The sequence below is a fragment of the Dermacentor silvarum genome, chromosome 4, assembly GCF_013339745.2.
Source record: "Dermacentor silvarum isolate Dsil-2018 chromosome 4, BIME_Dsil_1.4, whole genome shotgun sequence".
In the NCBI taxonomy this organism is placed as follows: Eukaryota; Metazoa; Arthropoda; class Arachnida; order Ixodida; family Ixodidae; genus Dermacentor; species Dermacentor silvarum.
Genome location: NC_051157.2, coordinates 64,845,845 through 64,867,504, shown reverse-complemented (window position 1 = coordinate 64,867,504; position 21,660 = coordinate 64,845,845). Strand labels below are relative to the sequence as shown.

General features: G+C 47.4%; 1 protein-coding gene across 1 annotated transcript; it reads left to right on the top strand.

The window, feature by feature from the left end:
- The first annotated feature begins 5,579 nt into the window (after positions 1-5,579).
- LOC119450163 (alpha-tocopherol transfer protein-like) lies at positions 5,580-21,012 on the top strand. Its single transcript, XM_049665670.1, has 6 exons — positions 5,580-5,613; positions 8,621-8,754; positions 9,313-9,564; positions 15,631-15,824; positions 18,826-18,936; positions 19,833-21,012. The coding sequence occupies exons 2-6, from the start codon at positions 8,625-8,627 to the stop codon at positions 20,061-20,063; spliced, it is 918 nt and encodes a 305-aa protein (XP_049521627.1). The 5' UTR covers positions 5,580-5,613; positions 8,621-8,624; the 3' UTR covers positions 20,064-21,012.
- The last annotated feature ends 648 nt before the right edge of the window (positions 21,013-21,660 follow it).

The window sequence follows — 21,660 nt, the reverse complement described above, 5'->3', positions numbered from 1 at the left end:
ATCGTATATTCCGTGGCCTCGCAAGATGGCTCATCGTGTTCAGTGGCAAGCTCGACAGATGAACGCGGCTCCAAACATGCCTCATGCAGGTACTGTATCGCTAGAGGCAATATGGCGTGTCACTACATTGATTCAATGCTAATCACAATAACGTCGACAATCACCATGAGATGAATCATCGAGGACAGCACCTTTAGAAACAAAGACGACTTGGACTGAAGGTTGATTCCATCGTGGCACACACATACGAGGAGGATTCGCTACAAGTCAAACGAGAAGCACCACAAAATATTCCTGGAAAGAAGCAAGAAAGGAAAATACCTGCTAAGGAATTATAACAAAATCTAAAACATTCTAATTCAGAAAGCATGTTAGAAAAAAAAACAACAGAAAAAAAGTGCTTGCACCGACAGCAGCGTAATTTGCTTGATGCTATAGACTGACGAGGTACACTGCAAACTGCCCCGTTGCTGTTGCCAAACTTCATAGTTCTGAATGATAAATGATTTGGAAGAGTAAACGAAAACGTTGCTAGTGTCGTTGCTGAATGAATTTTTTGTCTTCTCGCAACATGAGCCAAAAAGCTCCACTCCGCTTTATAGCGGCTATCGCATCCAGGAACATTTGACATCCGTAATTAAAGTTCCCCCGACATGAGATCGGGTAGCTTTCTATATTTTTTTTACGACCACAACTGCTGCAGAGCCAGTTTCCTGAGCGGACCATGCACATGTGTCGCAGGCCCATACATCTGCAAAATTATACTCTGCTGTGATCTAAGCTATCAAGCGGGTTGCGACGTTACTTGCCACGCTGAATACCGTCCTCAGCGTTCAACGAACGAGGCTATGACATGCGAGGACACGGGGCGTAAGGCACACATGCTTTCGCTTCCCTGATTGACTGATGCCAGCTGCAGCTAGTTGCACTCCCATGTGTCATTATTGCGAAACCAAGCATAAATCGGGAGCAGTTATGCTGTGCAGTACAGGAAAGGACGAAAGGTCACATGAAACCTGAGTTTACCCTCTCATATCTTGATTCAAAATGTACGCTCAACTCTGGTTACTTAGATGCGTATATACTCTTGTTCTTGTTCCCCAATGAAATGGCGCAAGCCAATCTGGGGGATCGGCCTGGTTGGCCATTATAGTTTAACAAATTGAAATGCGAAGGCTCTCTTTCTTGGGTTCATGAAAATATATAGCCTTCTTCACTACAATGATGGAAATGAAAGCACAAAGTTGCGCATACTTATGAAATATAATTATGCTTCGGTAAGTATCGTTATACGTTCAATAGGGGCAGCTACAAGTGTTGAAACAACGCTTAGGTCCTGTGCATCTAACTCCCAGAGAAAGGACCTCGTGGGTCGCTTCCAGTCACCGATATTGCACCATAAAAATGTTCAAGAAGGATTAAAAAGCCAGGAGTTAGGAGTTCTGATAGGCGTTTAGTCTTACTCATATAATGGAGCTAGGTAGCTGTCAATTCACACGTATATTGGCCAGTTCCTGTATATTCGGTGGTGTAAATTTGGAACTACAGATAATCTACTGTTGGCTTTCAGTAACGTAAGTAGTAACACACGTATTTGAACACGTTCTTTTCCTTACACTCGTTCCTTGCCTTTTATGGAGGAGTAAGGTGTCGCAATAGAACCTGCATATTGTCACGCTCGATCACAGATAGAGGATGAGGGCGTAGAAGTTCGTGGTTAGTCTCGCTGAAATGAGGAGCAAGCAAGTAAGAAAGAAAAGAAAGAAAAGAAAGAAAGAAAGAAAGAAAGAAAGAAAGAAAGAAAGAAAGAAAGAAAGAACGGAAGAAAGACTGCCTTGCCCTTTCCTCTGGCAACAAGCTAATACTATTGTGGTTACTGTCACTGAAAGTAGGGAGCAAGCAAGTAAACAGCCGCTGCTTTTGCAAAAATATTATACGCAAATAACTCTACCTTACATCTCGATATGTCTAAAGGATCGAAAATAATTAGTTCAAGAAATCAGGGGATAATGAGTTCCCTGCTTTTCTGGTACAGGTACTGTAATTCATTATAAGTGTGCCCCGTATTCCCTTTGCTCTGCGTACCACTTACATGCTCAAGTGATTGATTACACGGAGAGTTACGTTCTCCTTCCGCAGGTGAACCCAATTTTGGTAATTGTGCTTAAAGGGCCCCTAAACTACCTCACATATTTTTTTTTGAACATTGCAAGTAAACAGGCGCATCGAGTTCAGAATGCCGTCACGCGATCAACGATGCCAAACGCTGCAGCGCTAGGCGCCGCGGGCGCGCCACAAAACCAAAAAAACAATGCCGTCCTCCTCCCCTCGCCTTTCCGGTATCCCCAGCGGTCGTCATGATGTCAGCAGGGGGAATCTGGTGATGTCAACGGCGGAAAAGATGTCCATTCGTCGAACAAGAACCTACGACTTCCGGTTTGTCTGCTAGCAGGTACGCGCGCTCCTTGCTCGTCCTCGCCGTGTTGCTCACTTGTGCGCGCTTGCGCATATAGGTAATTACAGCCCGCAATGCAAGTGCCAAATCGCTCGTGTTCCAACACAGTCATGCTTAGCGGTCTCATTTGCTGCGCGACCAGAGTGCGACAGTGTTGGCCTTTCCAGACGTGCGCGCAACACGCTTCGCATAACACGCGCCGGCACCGCAGCAACAGCGAGTAGCCGAGAAGCGCCGAGTTCACGTCCATGTTACCGGCACACAATTATCGCCGCACGCCGTTTGCCATTCGCGGGCCGCCATTCGACAGGGGTTTTGCTCGCGAGTGACGAGATTTCCTTACCGTACGTAGAGAGGATGAGACCGGGACTCATTTGTGCGGCAGCCTCACCGCCGCTGATCGCTCGACGGCGCGGATATCGTTGCTAGGCCTTTTTCGGTTCCCTTCAGAGCTAAAGCGGACGGCGCTTCGAAATGAATTACCGACGCTCACAAGCCGCATTATTTTATTATCGTTCTTATCGCTGTTCGCAATAATTGTACACAAAGAAGAAAAATACGCTGATATTAGTGGCGCCGTCGGCTACGATGCGAGCACAGCCGAGCCGGTCGTCTCCCGTCGGTAGCCGTGCACTCAGCTGCAGCCGATGTTTTCGTTGCCGGTGGCAGAGGCGCGCAGCTTCGCGGTGGTCGATTGGCCCGTTGATCGTGCAGCGGGCGGGGCGCCGGCCGAACTGTCGTCTACTTTGGACACCTCTCGAGCGCGGCAGACTGGAAGCTGTATCGTCGTCCGCATATGGGCCGCTAACATGGCTAGCGTGGACGTGCCTTAACCGGAAGTAGGCAGTGTTTTGAGAAGCGCATTGGCGATGACGTATGTCACGTGACGTTTGGAGCAGCAATCGGCGAGGAGGAGAGACCAGCCGTAGCGAAGGAAAGAGCGAAACGAGCGAGGGCCGTTTTTCGATCATCAAACGCGCGTAACTCCGCTATTACGGCACCATTTCGAAAAATTCTCGCGGCTACGTGTACGTTGTAGACTCGTGCACAACTGCAACACCGCAACTAAATTTCGACCTCTGGGTGTTTTAGGGATCCTTTAAACTAAATTTTGAACATTCTCTCTGGTCGCATTGTCTTGTCAATGTTATTGAATTTTTTGTTTGCAATCACCTTTAGAAGACACTGGCTCGTGCATTTTTGTTGCTGCCGATTTCTCATTTCTGTCCTTCGTCGCGTTGGGCCACCTGCTGCCATTTTGATTTGTACTGGTCATTAAGGCTAGCCAAATCGGTGTTTAAATTTTGGTGAAATTTATGCTAAAGACTCGGAATCAGTGCTTTCTTATGGAAAAGAAAGTTCATAATTGTCTGACTGACTGACTGACTGATTGATTGATTGATTGAAAATTCGGGACCTTCCAGGTCACTCAAAGTGTAGCATCTCCCGATTGAACACCCACGAAAAGTGTTCTGCAGTAGAAATACAGAGCATGGTTAAGGCAACAAAATTTCCTTAGGCCACGTGCCTTGCTTATAGACAGCACTTTCTTTTCCTTCCCGCTGGGAGACTCCGCACTGCCTCGAGCTGCACCATTCCCGGGTCTCATTCAGCCCATTTATTCTCAGGCTACTGCGTCGTGCGTCGTGAACCTACAAGTTACGTACACGTATAAGCCCCGTATTTAGAAACGATCCTATAGTCGGAGCTCTTCCTCCACTTCGCAGAGTGTAGGACATTGCGGCTTTCGATTGGTACATTCAATAACCATAACAATGGCTTCCGAGATCTGGAAGTGTGCAGGGAAAACGGCGGTGCACGTGGCCAGAGAGACTATGAACAAATGTTGCCCGGCAAATCGTGCAAGATAAGGAGCTAGCTGCTCGCCGGCCTTCGGCTAGACGCTGTGAGTGGCTGGTTACAATATTTTAAGCTAAGTAACTGGAGAAAGGCGTTGCTCGGGTGCTGTATAGGTGGAGCTGAATTGATTTCAAATATGTCTGGTGGAGGAACTTTTGAAAATAGCGGCAAGCATACAGGGAGTGCCACGTAACTTGAGCCAAACTTTAATAACATGCAAATGGCCACGTAGCTGGGTAATGTAATGTAGTTTGCCAAAGTAATGTAGTTTGCCGTCTCTTGGAGATACTCAGATTATTTTTTTGCATTTCGCATATTTGCATAATCAGTCTCAATTATTTAGTTATTTAACTTCTCATATTATAATTAGATGAAAATTGTAAATGAGAAAATTGTACAGCAACATGAAAAACTCCCTACACACGTTTCTGTTGCTCAAAGTTTGATGCATAAAGGTGCTTTTCCGAGCGTATACACAAACCCGCGAATATCCGCATGCAAGATTGCCGCGCGACTGGCCGCTCGAGGCACTCGACTGGCCGCTCGAAAACTAACGATTACGTTTTCTGATACGTGCAGCATGCCAGATCATAACACGTTCGAACAACAACAGCGTCGGGAAAAGCGAGCCAAGGACAACCGCTCGATTACAGCATTGCATCCAAACAACCGACATATGCATGCACCGAAACCGTTGCCGAGTCGCAACAAGGTGGTCACTTTGTTAACGTTGGTATTGACGTTGGACGCTTCTCGAGGTGTCATTAGGGCTTCGCCTAGGCCAAATTGATGAGCTAGAAATCGGCCAGACAGATGCAATGGCCCGAGGGTGATCGAAAGTGATTTTCATGTTTTGCATTAGTTAACACAGAAGGGATGGGAATTGCAACACACACACACACACACACACACACACACACACACACACACACACACACACACACACACACACACACACACACACACACACACACACACACACACACACACACACACACACACACACACACACACACACGCTTACGCGCGCGCACGGCTATGCACATGTAAATTGCGCAGTTTCGCTTGCACGTAACCACTCGCCCTACCTGCCTGCCCGCCAATATACATTCGCACATACACAGCAAACAGCACGTAATTTTTGCACCTATGGCCTTGAGCATTAGCTCCAGCGAGGAGAATTGGGGAGAGAGAGAGAGAGAAAAGAGAGAGTGTATAGCGCGTATACATCTCCGCGTTAACCGCCGACGTAATGGTGGTAGAATTGTGCACCATCCACCACCCTTCGCGCTGATCAGGTACGTAGGAGACATTTGTTGCTGTATTGCGCATGCTGCTCTTCGCTCAGTTGCACACGCTGACTTTAACTAAAGATGCGAAGAAAAACAAAGGATGGTGCCTGGAGCAAGGTTGTGTTACAGTCTTTATATGCTTCGCCCGTGGTTAGGCTTACCTTTTGCGCTAGGAATAAGTTATACTTAAGGTCAGAACAACCAGTCTAGGACCATGACCTTCTGTTGCGATGTAAATGTAGTAAATATATAGTTTAGCTGTTGACAACATGACGAGATAACGAGATCAACGGGCTCAAAGAGGTTGAGAGGCAGAGGAGAGGGAGGGCCCGACTTCAAGGCCACAGCGTTAGAGTCCAACTATCGCGCGTTAACATCGATAATAGGATCGCCGGCTTCGCAGTTGGCCGACACGGCTCGACGCCCGCAGCGTCAAGAAGCGTGTACGCTATTCTTACCAGACAGCGCGTTGGCTAACTGAAGTATAGGTTGTTATAGCTAGGAAACTTCGTCCCCGATGTGAACGCGTTAAGACCACGAGGCCACATACTTCAACTGTGCTAACAGGACAACGTGAAGCGACCAGGAGACAAAGAATATTGACGGTATGTGTACTTTCCTGTAACCATGGTAGAATCTGCTAAATAATTTTTTATTTGCTCTTTAAAGGAGTACTTCAGACACGGTTTTCTTTCGTCATGAAATGTCTATGCATTGTTAGAAGAGTGATCGGCTGAGTGGTGCGTAAATCGAGGGCCATTGTATGTATCAGCGACCGTAGTACGCGCAATGTCGTCTTAGCTCTGTTCATCCGTGTTATATAAAGTTGGGTACACACTCAGATCTTCGGTATATGTCTCCGGATATATTTCTCCAGATATAGACAAAGCTTATATTTGTTCCGCATGCAACTACCAGCTAACGGGCTTATATAAACCCTTTATGCTGACCGTGAAAAGTAGTGCGAGTAAGCACACGTAATGTCGGCTCAAAGGTATCTCTAAAGAGCACCGACTGGTTTGATTCACTTCATATATTATGGCTTACTTATCAAGTATGTGCCACAGTGTGTGTGCCCACTCTTGGCTAATCCCCAGTATTGAGAATGTGCCACTGCAGGATGGTAATCTTCCACATTGAAACAACAAACAGTAGTTAAAAATCCTCAGCGCTACAAATATGCTCATTCGAGAGCATAATTCATTTAGTAAAGCCAGACTTTCGACGCCTTCTTTGGTGCTGTGTGGCGTGCCTGCTAGGTCGACTTTCTGCAGGGTAATGTGGATCGTCCCTGGACACACACACACACACACACACACACACACACACACACACACACACACACACACACACACACACACACACACACACACACACACACACACACACACACACACACACACACACACACACACACACACACACGCACGCACGCACGCACGCACGCACGCACGCACGCACGCACGCACGCACGCACACAGACACGCAGCACACACACGCACGCACGCACACACACACGCACGCACGCACGCACGCACACACACACACACACACACACACACGCACGCACGCACGCACGCACGCACGCACACACACACACACACACACACGCACGCACGCACGCACGCACACACACACACACACACACACACACACACACGCACGCACGCACGCACGCACACACACACGCACACACACACACACACACACGCACGCACGCACGCACGCACGCGCGCACACACACACACACACACACACACACACACACACACACACACACACACACACACACACACATATGCGCGTAAGCACACTACACACATAGCACACACACGCACGCACATGCACGCTCTACGCCAATTAATTAAAGGGTACAATGAGGAGCCGAATCTAGGGAAGCCGTTCATGAGATGATATTTGGAACTTCGCCAACCATTTCTTGTCTTCGGATACCGCCACGCTTCCGCTGTGACGCGTGTTTTTATCGTCGCGCTGCAAAAACACACATCGTTATTTTTGCATACTACATGCTAAGATGGCCGACAATTCACAGCGTAATCTGCCCTGCACACTTCCGACGAGAACCTGTTTTACTCCGTCTTATTTTGTCATCCTCTCGTGGTGCACGCGCATGTAGCACGTGTGCACTGTTCCTACGAAACACGCGGACCTGTCTTGTGATCTTCAAGTTATCGTTATGATGAATGTTTGGTTTTAAAACACGTACACAAATACAACAGGGAGAAGAAGGCGGTAAGGATCAGGCTGACAACTGCCACATAAAGAGACCCAACAGAAATGGCAGATAGGGTGAAGGCATCGAAAGAGAGAGCAAATAACAACATGACATATGACGAAGGAAACGTGTTTAGATAACGAGGTTACGCCGCCGCCATCCCGACTCTAAATTTCTATACACACTCGACCGGTCTCACGGCATCCCCTGCCTGTATACAGTGCGGTGAACCGGAAACAACTGACCACTATCTCCTTGCTTGCCGACGATTTTTTTCATTAGGAAAATGATTGTTCGAGGTCCTTATAAGCAAGCTTGGCCTCGGCATGAATGTCCCCGTCCTGCTTTCCTTCGGAGTTTTCACAAGGAGCACACTCACCGGAATGCTTCCATTGTTATCGAAAACTTTATTACTGATGCCCATTGGCTGCCTTTCTAAAAAAAGTAAATTTATAATAATTACTTATTTACTTTGCGATTCTTTCTAACATGATGACCATTCCTCTTTGTAAACCGAACATTAATACGTCTTTTCCCGTTAAAACTTTCTTTCTTCTCCTTTCTAAACCTCTACACATTTTCTGGAAACCGCCCAATTCATGACCGCTCCCCGCGGTGAGTGTGTGCCACTGGCGCAGATGAACGTCAACCATAAAGCTTTCCAGAAACCAAATAGTGTATGGTGAAATAGTAGTCTAGATAACACTTACTGGGGTTATAAATATGTTATTGCTCTTGCCAAATTAACTTGACAAATGCAGTATCTTTACATTCCAGTGCAATGAAGGATAAGAAGAAGAATGCTTCCACTGATGCGCCTTACGCACGTCAGGACGGCACCATTAGTAGTTTAGAAGAAATGACAAAAACGAAGCAAGACGCCATACTACAACTCCGCAAACTCATTGAAGGTGAGTCCTTATCTGAAAGTCCCATACCTGATGCCCAACAAGTGGTTCGTAGTCTATTTTCGGGCATACACGTTCTTGGGCGCTGGAAAGTGTGCGCACTGAAGCTAACTCGGTTTCTGCTGGCCATTTCAGCTCGCGCGCAGCGTTTGTTGGTTGTGTAGCACCAAGAGGCATGCGATGGCATTTATCAAATCAGATGTCCTCCACAACAAGACGCTACGGCATCAGGTTGCGGCTAAACAACGCTGCAGACGTAAAACATATAATGAACGGAATCTAACTGACGGAACTCTCGGTTCTAACATTGGAATCAGTCACTCGATTGAGTTTCGAACTTCAGAGCAGCTGTAACTATATTTACTTCAGCCATCTTTGCTTGAAACCTTTACAGATCTATCAATCAATACAGGTGCCAATCACTGTTTGAACAAAGATAATACTAATATGAGGGGAAGAAATGGAACCAGCGTAAGATTGCCCAGAATAATTATATAGTTGCGAATAAAAAAGGCACCGTGTTTTGAGTTCACATTTTAGGTGAAACTGTTTCAATTTTAGGTGAAACCCGGCTCCATTGCCCCGCAAACGACGCTTTTCTCGTCAAGTTTCTGCGAGCTCGAAAGTACAACGTCGACTCCGCGTTCAAGAACGTCAAGAAGTACTTCAAAGTACGAAGAGACCACTGCGAATTATTTGACGGGCTGGATCCAGACTCTGTTTTGTTCAACACTATCTGCCGTGAGCACAAGCTAGTCACGGTGTCTCGAGAGAAAGATCCCAAAGGAAGGGCCGTTATTTTGTTGAATCTGGGTAAGTACTGTCTTCATACTCGTTATTTTAGTATGAGAGGTGCTGTTTGACTGTTAAACTTGCCATTATGTGCCAGCAAAGTTGAATCTCTGGCACGGTGTAAGATACATACTCTTTAGGTGAGGATACTGGCAAGGCGCTATTAACCAGATAAAGTAGCAACAGCGCGCGCCAGTCGGTCCAGTGACGGCAGCGGATATCTATCGGCAGGACGACAAAAATTCCAGACCGCAAACGTTTGATCTACCGTTGCTATAGCAACCGGTGCTTCGTGGGAAATCTGAATTCAAAGACAGGCGGGCTCTCTTTCCGCTCCCTCAACTCTCAGATGTATAGCCGCTATTGTCGGGAGCACGTGATTGGCGCCTTTTTTCTCCGCCACTGACCTACTTTCACCGCGTCACTCAATGATTTCGGATTTCCCGCGAAACGCCGGTTGCTAGGCCAACGGTAGATAAAACCTTTTGCGTCTTCAAGTTGCGTTGTACCGCCGACAGGTAGCCGCTGCCGTTAGTGGACCGACGAGCGCGCGACGTTGTTACTTTATCTGGTCGATCCCGCCTCGCGATCAAGCCGAGAAGAGTTCCCTCCTGAAGAGTATACGAGTACATCTTACACCGTGGCCTTTGGAAAGACAGGATTAGCGTGGCCTCACCTCAAATAAGCAATAATATGGCGTGAGGAAAGAAAATGCACCGATGATTACGATAGTCCCTAATGCGAAATTTGAGGGCAGCTCTATATGTGTTTTCATTTCGCGATATTTTGGCTGGCGTGGACAATCTGTCTCGTGTGGCATGTTGCGAACGGAGCCAAACGCGGCGCGACTGATCACGAGGGACAGCGCGGAGATGACGCGTGGGCTCGTTTCACAGCAGCCGCCGCAGACGGACATCCACTCATGCAGTGCTTTGTTTTTACGCACTCGCTTCATGCCTTGTCGATGTTGTCATCGGTGAACAGACGACGCGCGCTACTCTGGCGCTATCTCGTTGTGATCGCCGCCGCAAAACACATCTTGCGCGGCACTCCGCTTTCCCCCTGCTACCATTGCGCCCTCCTCCTCCTCCGCTTTTCTCCTCGCGCTCTCTTCATTCAAGCCGTCTTTCGTCTCCCTCTCCGCGTTCGCTCTTTCATCTTTCGCTGTGCTCATTGGCTCCGTTACGCCGAGGTAGGACGAGGGATGCCGACGCTCAGCGCAGGAACGGGCGCCTAAGAGCTGCGCTGTAAAACAAGCGAACAAAAACTCAAACTTTGTATAAAACTGTCACATGGAGGACTTGCCAGCACAGCATCATCATCATCATAATCAGCCTATATTTATGTCCACTGCAGGACGAAGGCCTCTCCCTGCGATCTCCAATTACCCCTGTCTTGCGCTAGCTGACTACAACTTGCGCAGCTGCAAATTTAATAACTTCATCACCCCACCTAGTTTTCTGCCGTCCTCGACTACGCTTCCCTGAACAGAGGATATATCAAACAAAAATTTTTATTGCGATACGATTATATGGACCCTCCAAGCGGATTTCTGCCGTCGTCGTCGTCGTCATCGCAGTGAGGCTCCGAATAAAGGCGAAGGGCAATAAAATCGTCGCCGCACGCCGTATGTTGTATGTGCGCGTGAAAGAACGCGAGAGACGCGCGCTTTCACGGAGAGCACACGCACGGCGGAGAGTTAACGCGACGTCTTCCGCTGCGCGAAAGGCCGTGAGGGGATAGGAGGGAGAGATGGGGGGTGGCGACGTTGTGCTGCAGCACCAACTGCGTATCTTGCGACCGAGCGCAAGGGGGACTGGCGACTGTCTCGCACGCGAAAGGAGGAAAGCGGGAAAGCAGCGTGGGAGGGAGCGTGTGTGGCTTCTACTCTGCCAGAAACTGCATACTTGTACTTTGCGCGGCTGCGGGCGGTCGCACGCACCGTATCTTGAAAGCGATCTGCACACTCCTCCTACCTTTGTATGCGCTGTGCTGCACGAACCTTGACTCGCTTTCGCCGCGCTTGCTCGCGCGAGCATTTTGACAGCGGTTCTCTGTGGTCATCGAGTGTGATCTATTCATTTTTGCTTGTGCGCGCTATAGCACCATGCTTGTTAATTCAGTTAGTAAGCGAATGTGTCTACGTTTATGTAGCCGATAAAACTACTATCCTTACTCTGTGTAGCTCTCTACTAATTCGCTATCGCAATTGATGGCGGAACTGCGACCTTTTCACGCCACGAATGTTCGCAATCACCGATAGGTTGTTTTCAATCCACAATCGGTCACAAACATGACAACTGAAGCCAAACGTTTTGTCCACGAAGTCTCGGCGAAATCGTGCATCCGCAGCACTGCAAGTATCAGCCTTCCGTGCGTGGTACCACCGTCGTTGCGCCACATTAATCGCTTCACGATCTGGGTGCCTTTCCGCTCCAGCCCGCCGATTACAGGCAGCTTCCTCGGTACGCTCCTCGCTGGTTCGTGCCGCCCGACGCTCTTGCTCACGGTCACGTGTACAGTCCCGAAGTCGGACTTCCTGAGCAGCTTGTATGTCGGTCCAGAAAGTCCCTCTGAAATTTCGCATACGCACCGTTGTGCTCGTTCAATTTAGTGGTGTTGTACCTGCGTCGCTTCGCCGCATTCTCCGCTTCGCGGCATCCTTCATGTTGCGTGCGCTGGTATGGGAAGGCCGCGTGTAGTGCGTACAGCCGAAGAATAGCTCCGCTGTTAGCCCACATTCAGAGTGGAATGGCTGCGATTTTAGAGCTCTACTACGCCATGTCTCGCAAGATCATTCATTGCGTCGCAATGACCTTGAGCGGCCGGAGTGCAAGTGTGGCAGGTGTGACGTCACGCCACGTAGTCCGCTGCGGAGAGGTCTCGCAGCTGCGCTCGCTCGGAGCCTCGCCGCAGCGGTACCACGTGACTAAGTGAGGGTTTAATGGCTGCTTCGCCGGCGCTTGGTTTTTAAGCATTACCAACTATCTAGACCGCAGTAACACTGTCAAAATCTATGACGTCCGGGCGTTCTGGTTCAGTATCTTCAGGGCGGCGCTGCCGCTTGCCGCTTGCCTATCGCATTTTGTATCTTTCGTACTCGAGCCGACACCTAAGGCCACTAAAAGCAAAGTGCCGGCTCTTTAAGTTTATTTCTTCTTCTTCTACAGCAGAAAACCAGCCTTTCCCTTGCGGTTAACATCACCACGTTTCACCTTTATTTCGTCTTTCTTTCTCTCTCTTTTCTGCCTTACTACTGGTACATTAGAACGCTCTCACGGTGCGATTTCCATTCGGCTTGTCCAAATCAAGCGTTTGGTGTTAACACAATCCCCTGGTTCACTCAGAGCACCGTTCTTCGGCTCAGAACATTCGGAGGCGATCCCACCTTTAACGTAGATGCGCCACCGAGATCCGACACAAACTTGATCACGTGGCTACTACGGCTACTTTGTGAGCAGCTAGCACGCTCGGCGCGCGTTGGCTTTCTCTGGCTCATATCTCGAGAGGGGAAGGGGTAAGGAGACAGAAAGATAAAGAAAAATTCCCACACATAGAAAGAGAGGGAGATCAGAAAAACACACACACATACGCACACACACAAAGGAACTCACGAGTGTCACAGTCGTTCAAGCTAAAACCCCTCTATACAAAAAGTAGCGACACGCTTTGAAGAATGCCGCCTCCTCCTCGCACGCACTGTCCGAGGCGGACGCCGCGTAGGTATTGGCCTAATGGCATCACGTGGGCCATCGCGCCGCCTCGCGCTGGCTGCGTTTGTTTACGATCGCGCTCCATCGCCATTTTCGCCCGAGAAGCGTCTACCGACTGGCGAGGAGCACAACGATAGCGGCGAACACAGTCGGCGATCGTCGAAATCTCATCAGGGGCGAAACGCGTCGGCTTTTATACATGAGTCATCGAAGGTTCGACAGTAATCCGTGGTGCCCGCGTGTCTTCCAGAAAGTACTACACAATTCGCGACACTCAAACAATCAGATTACATAAGCGTCTGTGACAACAGACAACGGATAGACGCATAGATAACGTTCGAGAAACTTCCGATACATGCAGGCGCGTCCTGCGCCGAGCGATTACATTTAACATTTGTTAGCCGGTGAAAAGCGGTCAACGGTGAAAGATAAACAAGTGCGCGTGTCTCAAGCGGTGTAGGCGGCGCCACGGTCGAGAAAGGAGCGCGAAAGAAAGGAGAAACGAGGAGGAGGGAAGGCGGAGGAGGAGAGTGTCGCTACTTTTTATACAGAGGGGCTTTAGTTCAAGCAGATCGCTTGTCCGGAGGAACCTCAGCATAGGGAGGCTACATGCAACGCTGTTTTAAAACGGCGTTGCATGTAGGCTCCCTACCTCAGCAGCGCGCTCATCGCCTTCTGGTGAGAAGACCGCGCCAGCTCTAAGATCGTCTGCTCAGAAAGCGCCTTCTGGTGAGAAGACCGCGCCAGCTCTAAGATCGTCTGCTCAGAAAGCGGCCGGTCGTCGAGGCGCGCCAGCGTCGTCACGAGCGTCTGTCTCTGGGAGCTGTAGCGGGGACAATGACGCAAGATATGTTCGATTGTTTCCTTGCTGTCGCAACTATCACAGGTAGCACTGTCAGCCATTCCGATGCGACAAGCAAACGCATTCGTAAAAGATACTCCAAGCCACAGTCAGCAGAGAGCAGTTGTCTCGATTCGGGAAAGTCCAGATGGAAAATGTAGTCGGAGGGATGGATCCAAGCGGTGCCGTCGAGTATATCGGAAACCTAGCGTGTTCCACATGGATCGAGGGGCATCACGCGCGAGTATACGAAGCTTTGCTGCTGCATCGGTTCTTGAAAGTGGAATGGGTTCCTTCACAGCATTTTCGTGAGCCCTCCTAGCAGCTTCATCGGCCTGTTCGTTGCCCATGATGTCGCAGTGGCCTGGGAGCCACTGAAAAGTAATATAATGTCCTTCTTCTACTAGTTGGTGATATATCTGTCTTAGTTCAAGCACAAGTTGGTCTTGTGGTCCACGACGCAGAGTGGATAGCAGACACTGCAGGGCTGCCTTCGAATCAGTAAATATACTCCATTTTCTTGGTAAATCTTTCCCATCTCATTTATCTCTCTCTCTCTCTATCTCGAGAGGGCCCCGTATAGCTGCACACCGAGTTGAAGCATGCTAGGCACAAGTCGGTACCATAGGTCTCCTTACACGTTCACACTGTCCGTTTGGTATTGCAGAAGCGTAGTTCACCAATGACGCCAAATATTGTATACCTCTTTAGTATACCTTTAAAATTTACTTTGCAAAAGTAATAACCACTACGCCACCGCAGCCTGCGCGCACAATAAGCAAATCAAGTACAAGCACAGAAAACGCGAGCAGGGCATTAAACTACAGAATTTCGACCCACTAAGACATTTTCACAGTGAACGGTACTCTGCTTTACATTTGAGTGAACGACGAGGCTGTCATCACAGGTGTACAAAGACCCATGGCTGAAAAAGTAATGCGTTAAGGTCTCAAAATGGGCTCACCATAGTGTGTGCCTTCTTTTCGGTCTGTAACAACACTGAAGACACTGACCAATTAATGCTTGCGGGCTGTCAGGAACGATGTTTGTTAGGCATATTGACAGACCTGACAGCATGCCTAAAGGTCAATGTTTCCGTATGCTTGATATTTAAATAGAGAGCGCTAATTATACAAGAAGCGTCTCGATTCAGGAGGCGCAGTTGTCATGTGAGTGAGTCTGAAAAGGTGTTATCAAGGATAGTGATGACATAGAAGAGAGATGCGTAACGCTGGAGATTCGGCTGACCATTAAATTATCAAGCGTCTTCCTTAGCGCACGGATGCAGCATTTCCTACAACAGTGGAGAACACGCAAATGAGAAGATTTTCTTTCAAAAGTCGAAGCTTAGGCGATATGCCATGCCCTTCTCTTGCGGTGAGGAACTAGTGCCGATGAATTTACTTGGAACAATTATGAAATTCAAAATTCATTGCTTTCAAAAAAGAAAGCCGAGGAAATGTTTACCGCATCCAGATTCAAAGCAAGCACTAAAATAATCTACGTTTGCACGTCCCCTTTTTCTCCTTCTAGGAGCCTGGAACACCAACATCTGTTCACTGAACGACTTTTTCCGAGCCGGTATAGTTCACGTCGAATACTTGCTTCTTGATGAAGAAGTTCAAGCCAATGGCGTCGTGTTTATGATGGACTTTAAAGACCTTGGCATCTACCATCTGACCCAGTACACGCCACCGGTCATCAAAAGACTCCTCAGCCTTATTCAGGTGAGCAGTTGTTTTGTAAGCGGTAATTCGACATCAGAGCTGTTTACTTGAACGTAACACAACGCACACAAAAGGCAACCTGCTGCAGTGGTGCGCGACTGTGACGCGTCAAATGGGCAAGCACGGACTCAAGCGGCCACCATACACTGTACAAAGCATCTCGACCTGCGGCGCTGGACCAGTGGCTATGGCGTTCTCCTGCTGAGGACGATGTCGCGGATTCGTTTTCCAACCACGGCGACCGCATTTATACGAGGCCGTAATGAAAAAAATATCGTGTACCGTGATTTGGATGCACGCAACAGAACCTCAGGTGGCCAAATTATTTTATGAAAGTAAACTTAATTTAATAAATAAATTTTAATTAAGTAATTATGATTAGTTAGTAACTATTTATCTAATTAAATAAAGTCCTCCACTATGGCGTTCCTCATACCCACATTGAAGTTAAGTTTGGGGGCGCTAAACCCTCGAATTCGCACATCGTTGGCATCACACATCGTTGGTGGGTCTACTCAACACCGCGCGATATCCTCCATCTGATTGGGCTTGTGCGCCGCTAGTGGTGGTGGCCCTCCGTTAATCGTTTGCTCCCACTCGTAATGTGTGCACGGCATTTTTTAAATATTTTTAAATGTCAGTATCATTAGGTCAGCAAACTTTACCCTTTTTAAATTTAGTGGCCATTGTGTGTGTGTGTGTGTGCGTGTGTGTGCGTGTGTGTGTGTGTGTGTGTGTGTGTGTGTGTGTGTGTGTGTGTGTGTGTGTGTGTGTGTGTGTGTGTGTGTGTGTGTGTGTGTGTGTGTGTGTGTGTGTGTGTGTGTGGTGTGTGTGTGTGTGTGTGTGTGTGTGTGTGTGTGTGTGTGTGTGTGTGTGTGTGTGTGTGTGTGTGTGTGTGTGTGTGTGTGTGTGTGTGTGTGTGTTTTCATCCTCCTCAACAGCCTATTTTTATGTCCGCTGCAAGACGAAGGAATCTCCCTGCGATCTCCAATTACCCCTACAACACTACCACCATCCAACCCATTTTTATTCTTCGGTAAAATTTCTTTTCGTGATCAGGGTCCTCTGCGGGTAATTGATCTAGATAAACGTACTCCTTTAAACACTCTAGAAGCTGACTGAATATTATGAATTCTTGTTTCCTTGCCAGGCTATTGAACATTACAATTGTCTTCTGCATAATAAGCTTGAACCCAACTCTTGCACTTTCTCGGTTAAGGTCTTCCATCACTTGTTGCAAATCATCCGCAGTGTTGCTGACCAGGACAACGTTATCTGTAAACCGAAGGTTGTTCATATATTCGCCGTTGATCCTCACCCCTAAGCTTTCGCAGTCTAATAGCTTGAATACTTATTCTAAGCATGCAGTGAATAGTATTGGAGAGATTGTCTCCTTGCCTGACCCCTTTCTTGATAGGTAATTTTCTACTTATCTTGCAGAGAAGCAAGGGATCTTTGTAGAGATTTCCCAAGAAATTCATGTATGCCTCCTGTAGTCCTTGATTATGCAATGCCTCCATGACAGCTGGTGCCTCTACTGAATGAAATGCCTTTTCATAATATATGAAAGCCACATAAAGAACTTTATTGCACTCCACAGATTTCACAATCACCTGATTGATGACAGGGATGTGATTAATTGCAGAATATTCCTTCCTGAAGCCTATGAAGCCTTCCTATGAAATGCCTTTTCATAATCTAATGAAAGCCATGTAGAGAGGTTGATTGTACTCTGCAGATTTCTCGATTACCTGATTGATGACATGGATATGATCCATCGTAGAATATCCCTTCCTGAAGCCAGCCTGTTCTCTTGGTTGGCTGAAGTCAAGTGTAGCCCAGATTCTATTGGAAATTATTTTGGTGAATATTTATACAATACTGAAAGCAAGCTAAAAGGCCTATAATTCTTCAATTCCTTAACGTCACCAATCTTGCGAATTAGTATAATGTTGCCTTTCTTCCAGCTCTTCGGTATACTTGAAGTCGTCAGTTATTGCGTATAGAGGGCCGCAAGCTTTTCAAGCATATCTCCTCCATCTTTGAATAAATCGACTGTTATTCCATGTTCACCTGTCGCATTCACCGGGACATATCTTGCAAGGCCATTCTCACTTCTTCGTTAATTATAAAGGAGCCTGTCCATCCTATTCATCACTTTTAATGAAGGTAGCGTGGTGGCTCTGGGTACTGTACAGGTAAGTAAAAAATTCTGCTGCTGCTATTACTATATCATCGAAATTATTTGTGTCATTACCCTGCTTGCCCCGTCTTCTTGCTACATCTTGCCCTGTCCAATGCCAAGTTGTCTTCTCACTGATTTCATGCCGCAGAAAATTTTGTACTGCTTCCTCAACCTTGCCGACGTTATATTTCCGAATACTGTTTACTTTCTTCTTGTTTATCAGCTTTGATTTCTTGAGTGAGACAATTTCATGCTTTGTCGTTTCTTTATTAAGTCCTTTGTTACTTGACTAAGGACGTGCACTCACTCACTCACTCACTCACTCACTCACTCACTCACTCACTCACTCACTCACTCACTCACTCACTCACTCACTCACTCACTCACTCACTCACTCACTCACTCACTCACTCACTCACTCACTCACTCACTCACTCACTCACTCACTCACTCACTCACTCACTCACTCACTCACTCACTCACTCACTCACTCACTCACTCCATGTGTATTCATTATAAATTCTCGTGCACAGTAATAAGAAATGTGTTTATTTAGTGATAAATTAATTTTCTTCACTTAAGTGACTTCTTATTGAAGGTTGGCCACATATTCCTAAGAGATTGTTTAAGCTTGTGCGCGACTCGTTTTTACGAGAGCACTTTAATGTTACTCATGTGTCGCAAATTTTTAGGATATATAAACATGGCGTTTAATGTTTGGATACATTGTTAGAAATTTTATCTTATATTATCAATACTGCCTTTTGCTTATGTTGAAGCCTGTTAGAAATGATTAATAGAATGATTCTGTTTCAGGATTGCTATCCACTGCGGATAAAAGGAATATACGTCACAAACAATCCAACTTTGTTTGATATCCTGTTCGCAATCGCCAAGCATTTCATGAAAGCCAAGTTCGTCAGCAGGGTGAGGAACTTTTGATTCATCTCCTGGCGTGATAATATGTGACATACACGCGTAAATTATATGAAATAGTAAACGCTAAGACTGAGCAGAATTCTTCTTCACTGCAGAAAACGAAGAAGTGATCAAACATGCCAGAACGTGCACAGAATTTTGGTGCTTCGTATTTTGAAGGCTGAATAGAGCCATGAAACTAATAACGTACAAAGCGTGGCGGGGTATATTATCCCGTCCGTAAAGATTGTGCTGGCATCAAAATCTGTATCCTTAACTTAGCCATGGTATGTAGCATCCGGTATAAGGGTCATGGCTTAATTCTGAGCAATCGAACCAGCGGAGTTTCTCAGGAAAAGACACTCGTCAGTTGTGCAAACGGCAGCAGAATTTCTATTGCCGAGACTCAGCATTGACTACCGCTGCCCGGGCAGGCCTGAACACATGTCACAGCCTCTTCTGGAGGGAGAGGGAAACAGTTTACTCACCAATTACATATAAATTACAAGCCCTCGGTCCGGCCTCTCACTGTCATTATTTCTCAATGTTTCTCTGATAAATTCCGACACGTACGCCTAAATTTTGCCCCGATAAATGATAGCCTGAGTCAGTCACTGAAACGTGGGTGTGGAGGAGGCGAATGAAGCAGGAAGGTGAGCGTTGTGGGAAGTGGTTGGCGTTCCGCACTGTAAACGTATGCGGTGTTAGGATATCCTCTGCAAGGCTGACTGCCATTACGATGAAACGTTTGCCCGAGCGCCGCTGCAAGCAGTAATCTCTGGAATGTACAAAATGGTTGCGCGAGATGCGAGAGACACGAGATGACTTCTATGCGAAGGTTTCTTATCACTCACTGACATTACAAGAACCACGCTCACTCAATCCTATCGCATTCCTGCTTCCAGACTATACTTTTCGGCACTGAGTGGAAGAAGCTGCACTGCCTGGTACCGGACGACGTCATTTCCGAGGAAGGCGGTGGCACGCTCGGAACCTACGACTACGACGCTATGGAAAGGGACTTGAAGAGCCGCACCGAATACTTCAGGGAAATGAGTAGCTACGGCTACCTAGACAAGCCGGACGATTGTTCCGATCCTGAAGGCTACCAACAACAGGAACATACTGCGTTGTGAACAGGATGGCGGTGGCTTTGTACAAAGACCAACTAGCGCCTTTTTCCGGCTCTCACATTCAACAGGCTGTGTTTGCGCACGCGTTTGCAGGGTAAACCTGCTTTCTTGGGGGCGTGATTTGTTTACGTGTGACCACAAGCTTTGTGTAAATGAATAAACGTACAGCCGCAGCTAACATATGTCACAGAAAATAACGAACCTATCTGAAACAATTGCTACTTCATCTCGCTGCGAAAAGCGCGCGTTTACAAAAAGAAAGTGCATGGTTGACATCATGACACTAGAAGGTAGCACTAGAAAGTAGCGTCTTCGCATTACGCGTGCGATGCTCTTACCAATTGAGCGAAAACGTACGAAGTAATGCAAAGACGTGGGACCATTACCCACCTGCGGCAAGTTGTTTTTTTCATCCACTTTCATTTCCATTATTCTATCATTTCTTTTATTCAATTCTTGAGTACAAGTAATTTCCCCTATGTTGTCCATGGTGTCTATGTTTGTTGGCTTCTTATGAAATGATTAATAAACAACGGGCCCCTTGGTTCCCTTTCTTCTCGTTCATTACATAACGAGGGTCTCGAATCCGGCAACATTGATGCCATCAGGTAGCATATGTGGGTTTATTGACCAGTTGCCATCCCCCAAAAAGATCACGTGCTCGTGACGCCTGCGGCAGAAAGGATGTTCCACATCCGCCCCTAGGTTTGTGAGTGGTGGCGCTGGCTAACACTCCGAGGTCCCAGGGTTAGTTCTAGTTGTAAAACATAAATACCCCAGAAAGTGGATGGGAAAAGGGCTCCGCGGTAGCTCAGTGGTGAGAGCATCGCACGCGTAATGCGAAGACGTGGGTTCGTTCCCCACCTGTGGACAGTTGTTTTTTCATCTGTTTTCATTTCCATTAATTTATCCTTTCTTTAATTCAATTAGTAAGTACAAGTAATTTCCCCTATGTTGTCCGTGGTGTCATTGTTTGTTGGCTTCTTATGATTATATATATATATATATATATATATATATATATATATATGTATGTATTGTATAGTAATGAAGAAAGAGGAGGACAGCCCAGACGCAAGCAGGGTGGCCAATGCCATGCGCGAGACCGTGCTCGACCACAACCAGTGCTCTTCGCTGCGGACCTTTTCTGGATTCACGGCCCACGTACCAATAAGCTTCTATTCAAGTGGTGTAGGTGCTGCGGTCTTCACAACGCCTGCACCACTTCTTTCTTCGTGGCCTGCACCCTGGACCATGCCAGGCAATGCGGCCCAGCAGACGTCACCACCACAGGCCGCACTATGCCCCGGCGCGCTTCGCCAAAGAGACGCCGCTGTGTTCAGGGGCAAATACGACCACGACCATGACGTCGAGGATTGGCTCATGTCTCATGTGGTATGAGAGAGTGAGCATGATGGGATTTTACCATGAAGTTGAATAACGTCATATTTTACCTCTTGCACGTGGCAAACGTATGGTATAAAAACCACGAAACAGACTTTCAGACCTGTTCGGCTTTCAAAGCGTCGTTCGTGGACGTTTTCGGCCATGCGGCAGCTGCGCGCCGAACAACGTTTGCGCGCTCGGCGCAACATCCTGG